The 14,788-nt window shown below is 45.7% G+C and overlaps 3 protein-coding genes across 3 annotated transcripts; all 3 read left to right on the forward strand.

Moving 5' to 3' along the window:
• The first annotated feature begins 2,997 nt into the window (after window positions 1-2,997).
• On the forward strand, window positions 2,998-4,346 carry LOC117855522 (uncharacterized). Its single transcript, XM_072293901.1, has 2 exons — window positions 2,998-3,649; window positions 4,297-4,346. Exons 1-2 carry the CDS (start codon window positions 2,998-3,000, stop codon window positions 4,344-4,346), a joined length of 702 nt encoding a protein of 233 aa, XP_072150002.1.
• A 188-nt stretch (window positions 4,347-4,534) lies between these two features.
• Window positions 4,535-6,465, forward strand: LOC140222959 (LEAF RUST 10 DISEASE-RESISTANCE LOCUS RECEPTOR-LIKE PROTEIN KINASE-like 2.5). The gene has a single exon (XM_072294176.1). The coding sequence runs from the start codon at window positions 4,938-4,940 to the stop codon at window positions 6,063-6,065; it is 1,128 nt and encodes a 375-aa protein (XP_072150277.1). The 5' UTR covers window positions 4,535-4,937; the 3' UTR covers window positions 6,066-6,465.
• A 1,113-nt stretch (window positions 6,466-7,578) lies between these two features.
• Window positions 7,579-14,666, forward strand: LOC117855521 (LEAF RUST 10 DISEASE-RESISTANCE LOCUS RECEPTOR-LIKE PROTEIN KINASE-like 2.4). Its single transcript, XM_034737897.2, has 4 exons — window positions 7,579-8,615; window positions 12,789-12,824; window positions 12,992-14,177; window positions 14,263-14,666. Exons 1-4 carry the CDS (start codon window positions 7,832-7,834, stop codon window positions 14,297-14,299), a joined length of 2,043 nt encoding a protein of 680 aa, XP_034593788.1. The 5' UTR covers window positions 7,579-7,831; the 3' UTR covers window positions 14,300-14,666.
• The last annotated feature ends 122 nt before the right edge of the window (window positions 14,667-14,788 follow it).

The raw sequence follows: 14,788 nt of genomic DNA on the forward strand, positions 1-14,788 counted from the left end.
TCTTTGTGGGCTTGTTATTACAAGCCTCATGTAGGCAATTGTGCCCTAGAAGCTGAATAGCTTTGTATAGACTTGTTATTACAACCTGTGAATTGGGCGATATTGCCCAAGGAGCTGAACAGCTCTACAAACTTGCTTTTGCAAGCCGTAATTAGATAGAAATAAGTAGTTGTTTTATGATGAAAAATAAATATGCTTAGTGTTCTTTGGTCCCAAAGGTAACTGGTAAAACCACCTGTCCAAGGGGTACGACCGCGTTGCCTGGGACAATCCTGTAGAACGGAGAGTTTGTTGGGGTGAGCATGTCAGTGATGTCAAGGCCCATCTTCTTCAGTGTCTTGGCGAAGAGTACATTGAGACTGCTACCGCCATTGATGAGTACTTTGGTGAGTCTGGAGCCAGCGACTTTTGGATCCAGGACGAGAGGATACCATCCTGGGTCTGAGAAACTAGTCCATTGGTCCTTCCTGGAGAAGGTAATTGGCTCCTCGGATCATCTGAGCAACGTTGGTATTGCTAGTTCAGTGGACATGATCTTTCAAAGAGCGAGCTTCTGGACCACTTAGGAGCAGTACCCGGTGCGCCGCCAAAGATGACGTTGATGGTGTTGGAAGGGTTCTTGGATTTGCCATTGTCACCATCGTCTTTATCTTCCTTGGCCTTGCCTTTGTCTTTAGTATCAGATGGTTCCGGCAAGTCTTTCATGACTCTGCGAAGACTGTAACAATCCATCGTAGAGTGCTTATGGTACGGGTGCCATGGGCACTGCTTCTTCAGGAGCTCGCTGAACAGGGTCCTATCTTGATTCCTGCCGCCACCTTTCTTGGATGACTGTGACATTACCGCGACAGTATTGTCTGGCTTCCTCTTGCGATTCTGACCTCCCGAGTAGTTATTTCGGTTGTCAATATTAGGGTGATCGTTGCATTTCTTGTCGTTGCGTTGGCCATTTTTCTGATTATTGTTGTTCTGGCTCTTGTTACGGTTGGACTCGAACCTCTTGATCTCCATGTCTTCTTCATCTGCCCACGCATGCACCATGATCTTAAGGGATTTGACATCGCTAGGGTGTCTTCTCCCAAAGTCCTGGAACTCGAAGGTGAACACAGACACACGATTTAGACAGGTTCGGGCTGCTAGATTGCGTAATACTCTACATCCTGTGTGTTGGTTGGATTGAATTGCTTTGGAGAGTATCCTTGCCTCGCCTTATATTGCCAGGAGCAGGGTTACAGGTCAGTTGATTTACAAGAATACTAGTCGAATTCGACTAGGTGAATCCTACTCTAATTGCTACGAGTAGTTTTCCTAATCCTCGAGTAGTTCCTATCCTGCCACATAGATCACGCCGTCCTGCACCGTAGTCTCCATGTTAGACATATCCCGGTATCCAGCCCTGTATTTAGGACTGTCCAAACTTTCTAATAGGCCTATAGACGTATGTACGACACTCATGACATCTTCATTTAACTGAGCAATGATAAGAGGCGTGGATATACAGCTAGGCTACACACCAAGTTCAAAATGCTTTTGATGCAAATTTGACCACCTATTTTTGCTTTATTAAAAGACCAAACATGTAGTCCCAAGTCCCAATAACCCTTGTTCACTTCCTACAAAACTCCCAACTTTGGCACTATGCGAAAAGAAGATTCCCCATCACATCAAACTTGCGGTACATGCATGGAGTACTAAATGTAGACGAAATCAAAAACTAATTGCACAGTTTTATTGTACTTTGCGAGACGAATCTTTTGAGCCTAATTAGTCAATATTTGGACAATAATTCACAAATACAAACGAAACGCTACAGTGTTGCTACAGTAATTTGGCACCTCCCAAATTCGCAAAGTAAACAAGGGCTAAGATGTGTTTCATTCTTCATAAATTCTCATGTATCAATTTCCCTTTATCGGAACGGTGGATGAATGAATCTACTAAATGACATATTTTTGTCAAAAGTTGTCCGATTAGCAAAAGTAACCTTGACACCGTGCAAACAAACCCCCAACTATTCTATTGGTGCTTTTACTTCTCTCATGCACCACTACCTCAAGTTAGTCAGATGTAATGCTCCTCGGTTAAGGATTATATACCAGTAGAGCTTATCAAGTTGGATATGAAGGTGATCATCGAGGTCACTCTATCTAACATGGACCAGTAAAGCATAGACAACTTTAGATGATAGATAAGGTACCTTTTAAACTTACTGTCAGGACATAGAGTTTTAAAGATAGATCTGCAGACCTTCCTATATAAAGTCATCCCCATTAGGTCATTTAGGATTATGAAAAATTATCCTGTAAACTAAAGAAAGATTGTGCCAAACTTCCACATATGCATGCAGTATGCCATATACTACTACTCCAGTTATTTCAGAATCAGGTCAACTGCAGAAGGCTCATAGCCTCATACCATAAAAGTATTGTGTGAGACTTAACATCGGTCAGCGCTCCCACGTTGGAATTCTCAAGCACCTGCCAGGACGTCCACGGCAGCTGACTGTGAGCCTCCCTCGTTCCCTCCCATCACAAGTCTGTGACTAACGGTCAAGAATGCTAGTAAGTAATGCATTGACCAGCCGTCAGCATCTTCTTCTGCGACTAACAGTCGAGATGTTCATAAGTAATGCACTGACCGGCCGTCAACATCTTCCTGGAATTGATTCCGGCTGTACAGACCTGGAGTCAGCGTAAACAGGTGCAGCGAACAAAAGCTAACTTACGTGGATGGTACAAAGGACTAGAAGCTCATGACAGTGACTGGACTAAGCTAGCCAATACGACCATGCCGTTGTGATAAGAAATCATACTCGATCAGTCACATTGCGGTGGCTCAGACTTCAGCCGTATCAACTCTGTGGTCAAGACTTGCCCTTCGGGCACTCCACTGCCCAATGATCGGTCAGCCCAACAAATCCTTCATATACGCCCCATTCCTACCTCCTTGTATTTGTCTCTGAACTCTGCCTCCATGAAAATCATCACCTCTGCTCCGATGTCCTCCTTCAGCTTGCTCTTGATGTGCATAAGTCTTTCCCAGATAGCAGCCATCGAACCAGTTGATCAAGGGGCTAACTGCTCACCCAAGACATGCGGCAACCTGAGTATTTTGGACCCATTCGGATTTGTTCCACAGCAGGCAACCGACACGAAATGTGGTCGGCTGGGCTTTGAGGTCCATTGCAACAACAGCATTCCATACCTTGGGTACTACCGTCGCAAGTACAGGTTTCGAATCCTCGAAATCTTCTACGACAATAGCTCCTTGATTGTTGCTGACATCCACAAGCTTGGGGACTTCAGCGGATCCGACTCCAAGGGATGCCATGTTCTGACTGCTAACACCTCTTCCAAAGTTGGCCTTCCATTCTCGGTCAGCCCTGTCAATCTGAACCTCATCTTCTACAACTGCAACAAGATACCAGAGGCGGAAAGGGGGCTTGTGGAGACGAAATGCAGCAGCGGCTTGTTTGTTCGTGTTGGAGTTGGAGGGCATTACAATGACTCGAGCAACTACACACAGTACTCAGTGGAAGGCTGCAGCACTACTCTTGTGCCAGTGATGGGGGAATTCGGCAAGGTGAACGCCAGCAATTATGAGCAGCTCATCAGTGACGGCTTCCTCTTGACATGGCAGCTTCCATCTAGTAAGTTCATTTGTAAGATTATTAAAATCAAATCAATTGATGGCAAAAGAAGCAGAACTTTGATGTACAAAAGTTCAGATTATTATACTCCATTTGGAATATAAAAATTTGCTTTCATGCCAGTAGACTATTATGACATATTAAGTTATGCTCGCCTACTTACTAATGTTAAGCAACTTACAACAGAGTAGAATTATACTTATATGTTCTATCAGCTTATGTTAGCTAACTTATAATACCCGAAAGAAAAGGTGTTGTTATGCAAAACTTGACTCCTGAATTCCATAAGACGTATTTGGAGAATAGAAGTTTGTGTAGGTACATTCACACAAGCAATCAATTTAAGTCAGTGGCAATGTAGACTCTGACGATGTTGAGCTCTTTTGTTATCTCTTCCAAATGGAAACTACCAAAAAATTGATTTATGTGGACTGGAAACTGTTCAAAATGAAGGACGAACTAATAAAAAATAAAATCAATTACAATGAATTTTTATGAGTTTGCAAGATTGAGAGTTCATACGCCAACTGGAGTCAGTCAAGGGCCTATAGCCAGCACAGTTTTATATCAGACTCTCTAGTTGAAAACAGAGCAGAAAATATTTCAAAGTGTTTTCAACTAACCATGAACATTCTTAAAATTACCAGTGGACAGTATGGATACCTCAGTAGCAGGTTTGGTTATGGCATTTGTGTAATTAATGTTCATGGAAAGATCAGCAGGTAACCCGCTGTATTGGTAAAGAAAACTTGAATATAATTTTTTGGAGAAAAATGGAAAGAATAATTTCAGAAAGTAAATGTCACCCATCAAAAAAGAAAACATTGAGAAAACTAGACTAATGTCCCAGTGAAACAGGGTAGGTCAGTCTTAATCCGCCATCACTGGTAACATCACATCTGTTTTCTACTTTTCTCCAATAACATTATGATTGTCATTCTTGGATATTTTCATTTTTACCGTTGTGATTGAGATTTTGTTAAGCCAATCATTATTTATTGCAGATGAGAGGCGCTACATCAAACTAATTCTAATAGGTATGTTTTGTTATTGCCCATTGAGCTATGCAAGCATGTAGTATCCAAAGTGTCAAGTGGCACTGGCAGGTTAGCCTCATGCTCTCATGTGAAAACAGAATATGATCTACTTACTTTTATTTCAGTTTGCAGAAATCTATATCTGATATTTCAGAAACACTCTAGGAAGAAGACCAACTAATAATATGGCATTATAATGTTCACACAAAAAAGTTATAGTTATCAATGGGAATTCCATACGTCACGGGTGCATGTCCATTGAAGGTTTTTTACTCTTTCATTTGAAAATTATAGGTTCCTTGTCGGCTACAGCTGGTGTATTTTTCACGTGTCTTGCTTGGATCATATACCGTCAGAAACCAATGCTCAATCTGTTTGTGCTCCAAAAGCATGCTCAGAGTAAATCAAACACAGAAGAGATACTAAGGAGATATGAAGCATTGACCCCAAAGAGGTACAATTACTCTGATCTGAAGAAAATAACAAGATGTTTCAAGGAAAAATTAGGAGAGGGAGGTTACGGTACAGTATTCAAGGGTAGTTTACCAGATGGCCGTATGGTTGCTGTGAAACTCCTAAAAGGATCCAAAGGCAATGGAGAGGAATTCCTAAATGAAGTCACTAGTATCGGTAGGACTTCTCATGTTAATATTATCAGTTTACTTGGTTTTTGTTTACAGGGATCTAAGAGAGCCCTTGTATATGAGTACATGGCCAATGGTTCTTTACAGAAGTATATTTATTCAGAGAGTTTAAAGTCAGCACTTGGATGGGAAAGTTTAAGGAAAATAGCTGTTGGCATTGCTCAAGGTCTGGCGTATTTGCATCAGGGCTGCAGCACCCACATCATCCATTTTGATATTAAGCCCCACAACATCCTTCTTGATGAAGACTTCTGTCCAAAAATTGCTGATTTTGGATTGGCAAAACTGTGTCACCTCAAGGATAGTGCTCTCTCGATGGCTGATGCAAGAGGCACCATTGGTTTCATTGCTCCTGAAGTGTTTTGTAGAGGATTCGGAGTTGTGTCAACAAAGTCAGACGTTTACAGTTACGGAATGATGATGCTACAAATGGTAAGAGGAAGGACAGATACTAAAGAAAATACTGAGAATTCTGGAGAAGCCTATTTTACCAACTGGATTTATGACTGCTTAGTGAAGGATTTGCAAAGCCAGGAAATCTCATGCGAGATGGAGGAGACTGCAAAGCAGATTGCTCTAGTTGGTTTATGGTGCATACAGATGGCCCCAGGAAGTCGTCCTTCCATGAGTACAGTCACAGAAATGTTGGAGAAGAACATCAACGAATTAGAAATTCCACCCAAGCCATTCATTTCCTGCTTTTCCACCCAAGCACAGTCACATTTCTCATCTTAACCAAGACGTATCCTATTTGGACAACTCGTTTTATTCACGCTTCATAATGTCAGTCAAAAGCAAAATAATGAAAATATATTCTTGTAGCACCTTTGAATTATGGCTATGCCCTTTGAAGAAGAATACATATTCGGAAAAGCAGCAAATCAGTGTGTGGGTTTAATCCTAGTTTCACATGGTCCTATCGTGCATTGTTGTCTGATTAACAGCTTTTCACTTTTTCATCACCAAGGGGGCCGCACTGTCCGCGCAGGGGCAGCCCGTCATCCAAATAGTATTGTGCAAATTTGTGCTGGCATCGAAGTTGGGTAAATCTATGGTACAATCAAAGAGCACGATACCTACTTGGTTCCTTGGCGGCCTCCGCTGAAGCCGATGAACCAGCGACGAAGAAAGCAGCAGCTAGCAGGATGGCCGTGGCCCGCGGGCGCGCCCAAAGGGTTGCGCCACCCGCCCTCCCCATCCATCCCATCTGCCGCCCTGACCACCGGCTCCAAGTCGACGGGGCCGCCGGGGAGGATCCTGATTTGCGTTTGATCCACGATTTCCGGACGGTACTAGTCGCTATCTCGCTGCCGGTGTTGCTGCGGGAGTGCCCCGGCTGACGGCGGCGAGACCGGCAGTAGACGCCGATCACCCGCCGTCGGCGCAGGGAAGAAGCGGAACGCCCCACTTACGGGCTTTCAAGCCCATCCATATTGAGCCTAAAGGGGGAAGTGGTCTGGCCCATTAGGAAAAGCAGAAAATGCGCACGCCCGCGACTACCATCGAGTTCTACAGAGTGGCCCGCACATCTGGCCTGTGTGAGAGGGTGACCTCGTGCGGGCCTGAGGCCCAGGAATCATCTACCACCGAAAAAATATCGTGCGCACGGCCCGTACAAAAAAACTGCCTATGGCGGCCCAAGCACATCCGGCGTTGCATTTTCTATTCCTTTTAAACAGTTGACGCTTTCACGGAGAGCCACGAAGAAGAAAGTTCAGTGCGCGCTCACCTACGTTGGCAACGGGTGCCCAAAAACGATGGATTTTTACTCTATTAGGACACGGATCTGGGTTGATTTTTCTACGCGTAAATTTATTAATAGGCAAAAGGTGAGACCCATCGTGAACAAGTTTGGAACATAAAATCTGAACCTGTGAACCCACAGACTTTTTTAAACCGACCATATATCACCAAATAAGCCCATATTCTTAGCCCACACCTCAATTTTGATGACCAAAGCCCAACTCATATATGCTGATATGCATGTGCTACTTCTTGCGATAAATTAAATTGTTAAACACTAAACTTTAATAGTTTAAAATCTATAATATGCATTTATGTTACTGATGTGAAGTGCTTTTGTTGACATGTGGTGTTATGATTTGATAACTCTTATATCTTATCTTACTATATTTATGTTGGTTTACATCAATATTGCATGCACATATATTATTGTGACGACCCGTGGGTACTCGTTAATCCAATAGGTACGGGTAAAATTAGCTGCTGAAGCAAGCATCGCGTCGGTCTGCGCTCTATGCACCAATCGCACTAGGCACCTTGCCAATATAACCGACCGAAAGCCATTAATCAGTTCACACGTACAGCGAAAAGGTCAAAAAGTCCAAGACAGACCATGCAATCAAATAAGAAAATTATTTTCAACCCCAAGCTCAAACAAGTCAAACGGCCCCTGTTCTTGTACAAAGCACGCACACACACACGCCCTTCCTCCCGTCCTCGCCGCGGCCACCAACCTCCATTGCTAGTAGATCGCCGCCATGGCCGTGCACGCCCGGCTGCTGCTCGTCTCCGCCCTAGTAATAACATTCCTAGTATTACTGCACGCGGCGACGGCTGCGGCAGCCGCGACGAGCTGCGCGCCAAGGGCGTGCGGCAACCTGACCATCGCCTACCCGTTTTGGCTCCCGGACCACACTACCAGAAACCTTTCTGGCCAGCCCTCGAGCTCGAGCTCCTCCCCGCCGGCGCCGTGCGGCCCGGCGGCGTTCCAGGTCGACTGCCGCGGCGGCGTGGCCTCGCTGGCGCGCTCGTTCCGCGGCGCGTACAAGATCCTCCGCGTCTCCTACGAGAACCGCACCGTCGTGGTCGCCAACGACAACATCCAGACCGACGCCGCCGGCTGCCCCGTGCCGCGCATCGACGTCTCCGCCAGCCTAAGCCTCGCGCCCTTCACGGCCAGCGCCGCCAACGCCCAGCTCGTCTTCCTCTTCAACTGCACCGCGCCGCCGCTGCCCGGGTTCGCCAACGTGACGTGCCCGGGCGAGCCGGCCGTGGTGCGGCTCGACCCAAGGTACAACACCTCCGACGCCAGGGTGGTCGCCGGGGACTGCGAATACTCGGTCGTGCCGGTGGTGGGGTTCCCCGGCGCGAGCGGGGGGGACTACCCGCGGCTGCTGAGGGGCGGGTACATGCTGGAGTGGCGGGCGTCGACCGGCGACTGCGCGGCGTGCAATACCAGCGGCGGACGGTGCGGGTACGACGCCGACGCCGACGCGTTCGCCTGCATTTGCTCCGACGGGTCGTCACGTCCGGCAAGATGCGGTATGTATATTCCTGTGTCATATACGCTCGTACTGAACTAAAAGTTATGCTTCTTCTTCTTCAGATTAACGGTTGCACAATCCGAAACTTAAAATGCTACTTCAGTATAAATCTAGGCTGTTAGTTCGAAACTTCGAATACATATTCTGAAATTTTTGTGTGCTTGCTTCCACGCTAACAAAACTGCTAATTTTAGCTTGTGACTTTATACCACTGAAAAGAAATAATGTCCAGTCACTTTCGGTATTTACGTCTGTACTTTTACCTTTTAGGACGAGGTAATTATGATGACTACCAATAGTTCTTCTCATAAACGACTACCAATAGGCAATAGCATTGACCTGTTTAGTACTCCCACCCAACAACTCTCATGCATGATCTCATCGATCGCATGGACTTGTTCCGTCCCAAGATCAGCATCGGCCATGATCCTCCTCTCGCCACCGCCGACGTCGACGGCGCAGCAGCAAAATAAAAGCCACACAAAGAATTGGCGGCGAAATGTGGATGCTCACCTTCTTATCCTTGACTTTCCGAAGCACAAGGGTGAGAACAAAGATGCAACTAACGTGCCTCCGGAAATGGCCTTTTCTCGTTTGATTAAAGGACATTTTCAGCATGCGTACATCGTGTGAATTGGACGAGGCAACCGCAGTCGTGGCCTTTGACCTACCTAATTCTTGTTCATCTACACGTTGTTCATGCGATGCAATGCTTCTGGATATGGATAGGTGTTCAAAAATTCTTCCCCAAAACTATGTATTGGGGTTCTTCCAAAAAAAATTCCTCCAAAAACATATCAATCCATAGCAGATCGCTAATAAATAGCTTCCAATATTTTAAAACAGGCCACGTCATTGTATTGGGCCCATCGGAAGGGACGCGCGAGCGTGTGGGAATCAGGATTGGGGGAGAAATGCCAACGCCAAAATATACGCGGTGGTAGGCTGTTTTTTAGCGTTGCTAAAAAATTGGGGAAGGTTTGAGTGGACTGTTGGAGTTCGTTTTTTCTCTTTTTTCCTAAAAAAAGTATTAGGGTAAGATTAGCAGCCTCTTTGAGTTGCTCTGATGAACGATCGATCAGCAAGTTGATACGTTACGTCGTCACTGTTTTATAGGAGTGTTAGTTGAAGATTAGGAGTACAGATGCGTGTTAGTCGCACCAACTGTGTAGTTAGTTACGAAACGAGATCAACGACGTAGGTAGCAACTAGCAAATGCCATTTGTCCATCCCATTGCATACGGTGTACGCCAACTGCATCACTGTCGTGCTTAACTAGTCTCTGTCAGGTTTCCTTTGGATTCTTCGGTAACTAGCAAGATCTGGCCCGCGCAAATAAGCACGGGTAGCTGCTTTTTTATGCTAATATCTTGATACTTTATTTCAAAATAAACAGACATAAATAATTGTATCTAGTTGTGTCATGGTAAAGAACAATATATTAACATATATTTTATTCTCATATTTCGTGGCGTATCTTTTCTATCACGAATTAAAAAGAAAAGGTAGTACCTTAGACATAAACATATTTTTGCTATTTACTGAAGCAACATAAAGATTTATACATTTTTCACATGAATATATATATATATTTAGATTTTTTTTATTTGAGATGTACATTTTTGTTTGTAAGTTTTTGCTAATTTTACAAAAAAATCCTTATATTTTAGTATAACGTTCAATATATACTATAGAAGTAAAAATCCTTATATTTCTAGTTCAAACGTTGATTTTCTTCTTGATTCCTCAGCTGAGCCGATGAAGATCTTCTTCCCTATCTATTATAATAGTTTAGATTTTTTTCAGTCTAGATTTCCCTTCATCTATAGAGATATTAGAATTTGCTCCAATTGACACGTTGGATACGTGATAGTGAACCTTATAGTTATCCCAATAGGACTCAAAAATACCGACGGACATGGCAATAGGAGTCCGCAGTCCTATTGCCACATTGGTATTTCTTTTAAATTTCAAATTCAACTATTTAGTAATTGTATTTTGCATGGAACCTTTAGATTAATATAAACCATTACGGTTTATATTCTTTTCTTTTTCTAATTAAAGCGTGGGAATTTCAAATCGAGAGCTTCTTATTGCATTAGCTGTAGGGCGGCCTCACCTTCTTGGCACCTTGGATCCAATTACCATGAGCAAGAGCTTGCAAGCAAGCAAGAGGTAGCCTTCAAGCTAGGGATGGAGAGCAAGGATGATGGAGACATAAGGGCAACGTCGGATACAGAAGCGTGGGCGCCGAGCTGTGTCGGGCGAACACCCAGGCAGGGCGCAGCACGATCTGGCCCCTAGCACCTGCGGCGGCCTGAAGAGCGCGTGAGCACAATGAGGGCGCGCGGCCGGCGGTGCAGAGCGTGAGTACAGCGAGGGCACGCGGCCTGCGGCACAAAGAGGACCGCGGTTGAGGCCCCGTAGAGAGCACATGAGTAGTATAGTGAGGGCACAGCGGGCACGACGACCGTGCCGCTGCCAGCGACTGCTGGACGACAGCAGCCAGCGGCACGGCTTTCGAGATAGCAAAAGAGGATAGCAGTGGTGGTGTGCTAGCATGTGTTCCCTGCATGCAGCTAGATAGGAGATGCGGCTTATTGAGGTGCATCTCGGATGTGCCAAATCACAGGAGACACGCCTTGTCAAGCCACGTCTTCAATAATCTCGACATCATTGGAGACACGCTTTAATCACCCGCATCTCCTTTTGTGGGTCATATTGGAGGCGCACAACAACCTGCGTCTCTGATGACTTACCCACTCATTGGAGACACGGCTTGTTGATGCGCGTCTCTAATATAGGTACATAGGAGACGCGGGTGAGCAATAGGATCTAGGGGCAGATTCATCGGAGATGCGGGTGATGTAGACATGTGGAGACGCGCTTTGTTCCCAAGTCTCCGACGAGGGTGTCTTTTTTAACAGTTTATGCTTATGTCTTGTATTGTTCCTTACCCTGAATATTGACATAAACGACAATGTTTCACCCTTTCATTGCCCCATCTCATCTAAATTTTATGATATAACATATGACCACTTCAATTTTTGTTTATAAATACGCTTAATCCTCAATTGCGGTGTAAGAGCTTTGGCACCCTACCTCTTATTGTGTTATTTAACAGTTTTCTTGATCCTATGGCCTATACTGTGCGGCTTCATGGCCTAGTCTGACCGTGCATACAGTTAATTATATATATTACGTTTCTTATTTCTATCTTCATGCTAATAGACTAACAGTGCTCTAGGCAATGCTGATGCTTGCGTGTTGCTAACAACGATGCTAAAATACTAAAGACATCGAGTAGGCTCACTTTTGTTTTAACCCTCCAAGGAATCCCCGTTTCCTTATTTGACTTTTACTGACAATGTTCTAATCCGATTCATACTTCCTTGATACTAAACCTTATATTTCTAAATTTTGCTATTTAGTAATTGTATTTTGCATGGACTTTTTTTATCTTTGGATTAATTTGCACCGTTAGATCATCATAAAATTCAACGGTGGATGTTCTTTTCTTTTTTAATTAATGTGGGAATTTCTTGGCCCTCTCGGGTGGTGGCTTCTTTTAACACTATTGTATTAAGATAATAGATAATTTGCACCGTTAGATCATCATAAAATCCAATGGTGGATGTTCTTTTCTTTTTTTAGATTAATGTGGGAATTTCTGACCCTCTCGGCTAGCCGTGGTGGCCTCTTTTAACATTTTTGTATTAAGATAATAGATAATTAGTCAGAGAAATGCCTCGATCAGTTGCTTCATTGATGAAAATTGTCATTTGTCCGTCCCATGGATTATTATGAGTATACACAAACTGTATGCGTGTCATGTTTAACCATCATTTGTCAGTTCATGCTTGGATTCTTCAGTAATTAGTCAGACAATTACTGGTTTGGAGTGTTAGTTGGGTATTAAGAGTCCAGATGCATATTAGTCGTAACAACTGTGTATTACGAAATCAATGACGCAAGTAGCAATTGTCATTTGCTAGCTCATCCCATTGCATACGGTTTACACCAATTGTATCACTGTCATGTTTAACTAGTCTTTTGTCAGATATCGCTTGGATTCTTCAGTAATTAGTCACAGAAATGCTTCGGTCAGTTGCTTGTTTGACGATCATGTTTATTGACTGAAACCAAACTCAAATGACTTTTGCCCTTGCAGATGCAAAGAAGTCCGGCAAGAAGGTCATTCTGATAGGTATGCATATCAAAGTGCATGCATATGCTTTGCGTGTTTCAGTCTTTCGGATACACGTCAATACGTCATGATGAGAGTACTAGGAAAAAAAAAGTTAGAAATCGCGATTACTGTACCGTCACCAACTGCAGTTCCATTCGCTGATACCATCTCGCGTTCAATTTCAGTATCTCTATCGATCACATTCGGCCTGCTGTTGGCACTCCTCACCATCATCCTCAAGTTCCGTCGACGAATTATTCACGGTTTCAGTTTACCCAGCATCATGGACAGAAGCGGTAGAAACGACACTGCAAACGTCGAAAAACTTCTGCAAAAGTACGGCGCCCTCGCGCCCAAGAGGTACAAGTACTCGGAGCTCAAGAAAATAACCGAGTCGTTCAAGCACAAGCTCGGCGAGGGCGGCTACGGCGCGGTGTTCCGCGGCGTCCTGAACGCCTCCGGCGGCGGCGGCAACCGCGCCCGCGAGGTCGCCGTCAAGGTGCTGCACCACTCCCGGCCTAACGGCGAGGAGTTCCTGAACGAGGTGATCAGCATCGGCCGCACGTCCCACGTCAACATCGTCACCCTCCTCGGGTTCTGCCTCGAGGGCTCCAGGCGCGCGCTGGTCTACGAGTACATGCCCAACGGCTCGCTGGACAAGTATATCTACGCCGCCGCCGACCAGGCGGAGACGGCGGCGCTGGGGTGGGAGGCGCTGCAGGAGATCGCCGGCGGCATCGCGCGGGGGCTCGAGTACCTCCACGAGGGGTGCAACACGCGGATCATCCACTTCGACATCAAGCCCCAGAACGTGCTCCTGGACGCGGAGCTCCGGCCCAAGATCGCCGACTTCGGGATGGCGAAGCTGTGCAACCCCAAGGAGAGCATCCTGTCCATGGCGGACGCGAGGGGCACCGTCGGGTTCATCGCGCCGGAGGTCTTCTCCCGGGGGTTCGGGGTGATCTCGGCCAAGTCCGACGTGTACAGCTACGGGATGCTGCTGCTGGAGATGGTCGCCGGGAGGAGCAACGTGAAGGCCTACGCCGAGAAGTCGAGCGGTGACCTCTTCTTCCCGCTCTGGGTCTACGACCACCTGCTAGAGGACGGCGGCGTGCTGCGGGACGGCGGCGCCGGAGCGGGGTCGGGAGCTGCCGGTGAGGAGATCGCGAGGAAGATGGCGCTGATCGGGCTCTGGTGCATCCAGACCGTGCCGGCGAGCAGGCCGTCGATGAGCAGGGTGCTGGAGATGCTGGAGAGGAGCGTCGACGAGCTGGCCATGCCGCCGCGGCCGTACCACGCTTCCGCGTCGAACTCACCGTCGCCGTCGCACCCGTCGAGCTACCCGTCCTCTACCTCGGACTTCACCTTACGGTGCGTTTATTTGCAGAATCTACTTTGTGCAATGTCGATTGCTTGTTCTGTATGATCACTGACGGAAATTATACCGATTTTTCAGTAGTTCAAGATTGCGTACACCGGAGAGCACGGCGTAACCAGAGGATTGGAGTAGCAGAGGCCTAGTTGTTAGATATACTTTTTTTCTGACACGTAGATAATACTTGGAGAAAAGGAAGGAAGGAATCAAAGATCGGTTGGCGACACATTCTTGCGTGCAGTTTGGGTAGATAAGCAAATACGAGCATGGACATTATGTAACTGGCTAACTGCAATATAATGTGTAGTCCAATGATCTACATAGGTTTAGATACTGTATAATCAACATTAGGTTCGTTACTGCAGCAAGCAAGCAACAAGAAGGAAAGTGATCATTGGGTGAGAACGACACAGGCGCAAGCTAACTCAGCTTAGCTCGTAAGCTTCCTTGCGGTGAAATCTACTATTTGAGTTCTTGACTCGGTACTAGACCTCACACTTTCCTAAATTTATTTTAAAATTTAACCAACGCTATTTTTATGGTAAGCAATCCGTCGATAGTGAGCCACCAGTAGTGACTTCATCATCTCGAGGATCTGCCAGCTCAG

This window comes from Setaria viridis, chromosome 5 (assembly GCF_005286985.2).
Source record: "Setaria viridis chromosome 5, Setaria_viridis_v4.0, whole genome shotgun sequence".
In the NCBI taxonomy this organism is placed as follows: Eukaryota; Viridiplantae; Streptophyta; class Magnoliopsida; order Poales; family Poaceae; genus Setaria; species Setaria viridis.

Excerpts from the sequence above, each read along its gene's own strand:
- LOC117855522 (XM_072293901.1), top strand. The coding sequence starts at position 2,998 with ATGTCCTCCTTCAGCTTGCTCTTGATGTGCATAAGTCTTTCCCAGATA. Across the intron at positions 3,650-4,296 it reads GACATGGCAGCTTCCATCTA|TGGACAGTATGGATACCTCA; the intron begins GTAAGTTCATTT and ends TAAAATTACCAG.
- LOC140222959 (XM_072294176.1), top strand. The coding sequence starts at position 4,938 with ATGTCCATTGAAGGTTTTTTACTCTTTCATTTGAAAATTATAGGTTCC.
- LOC117855521 (XM_034737897.2), top strand. The coding sequence starts at position 7,832 with ATGGCCGTGCACGCCCGGCTGCTGCTCGTCTCCGCCCTAGTAATAACA. Across the intron at positions 8,616-12,788 it reads GTCACGTCCGGCAAGATGCG|ATGCAAAGAAGTCCGGCAAG; the intron begins GTATGTATATTC and ends TTGCCCTTGCAG. Across the intron at positions 12,825-12,991 it reads CAAGAAGGTCATTCTGATAG|TATCTCTATCGATCACATTC; the intron begins GTATGCATATCA and ends GTTCAATTTCAG.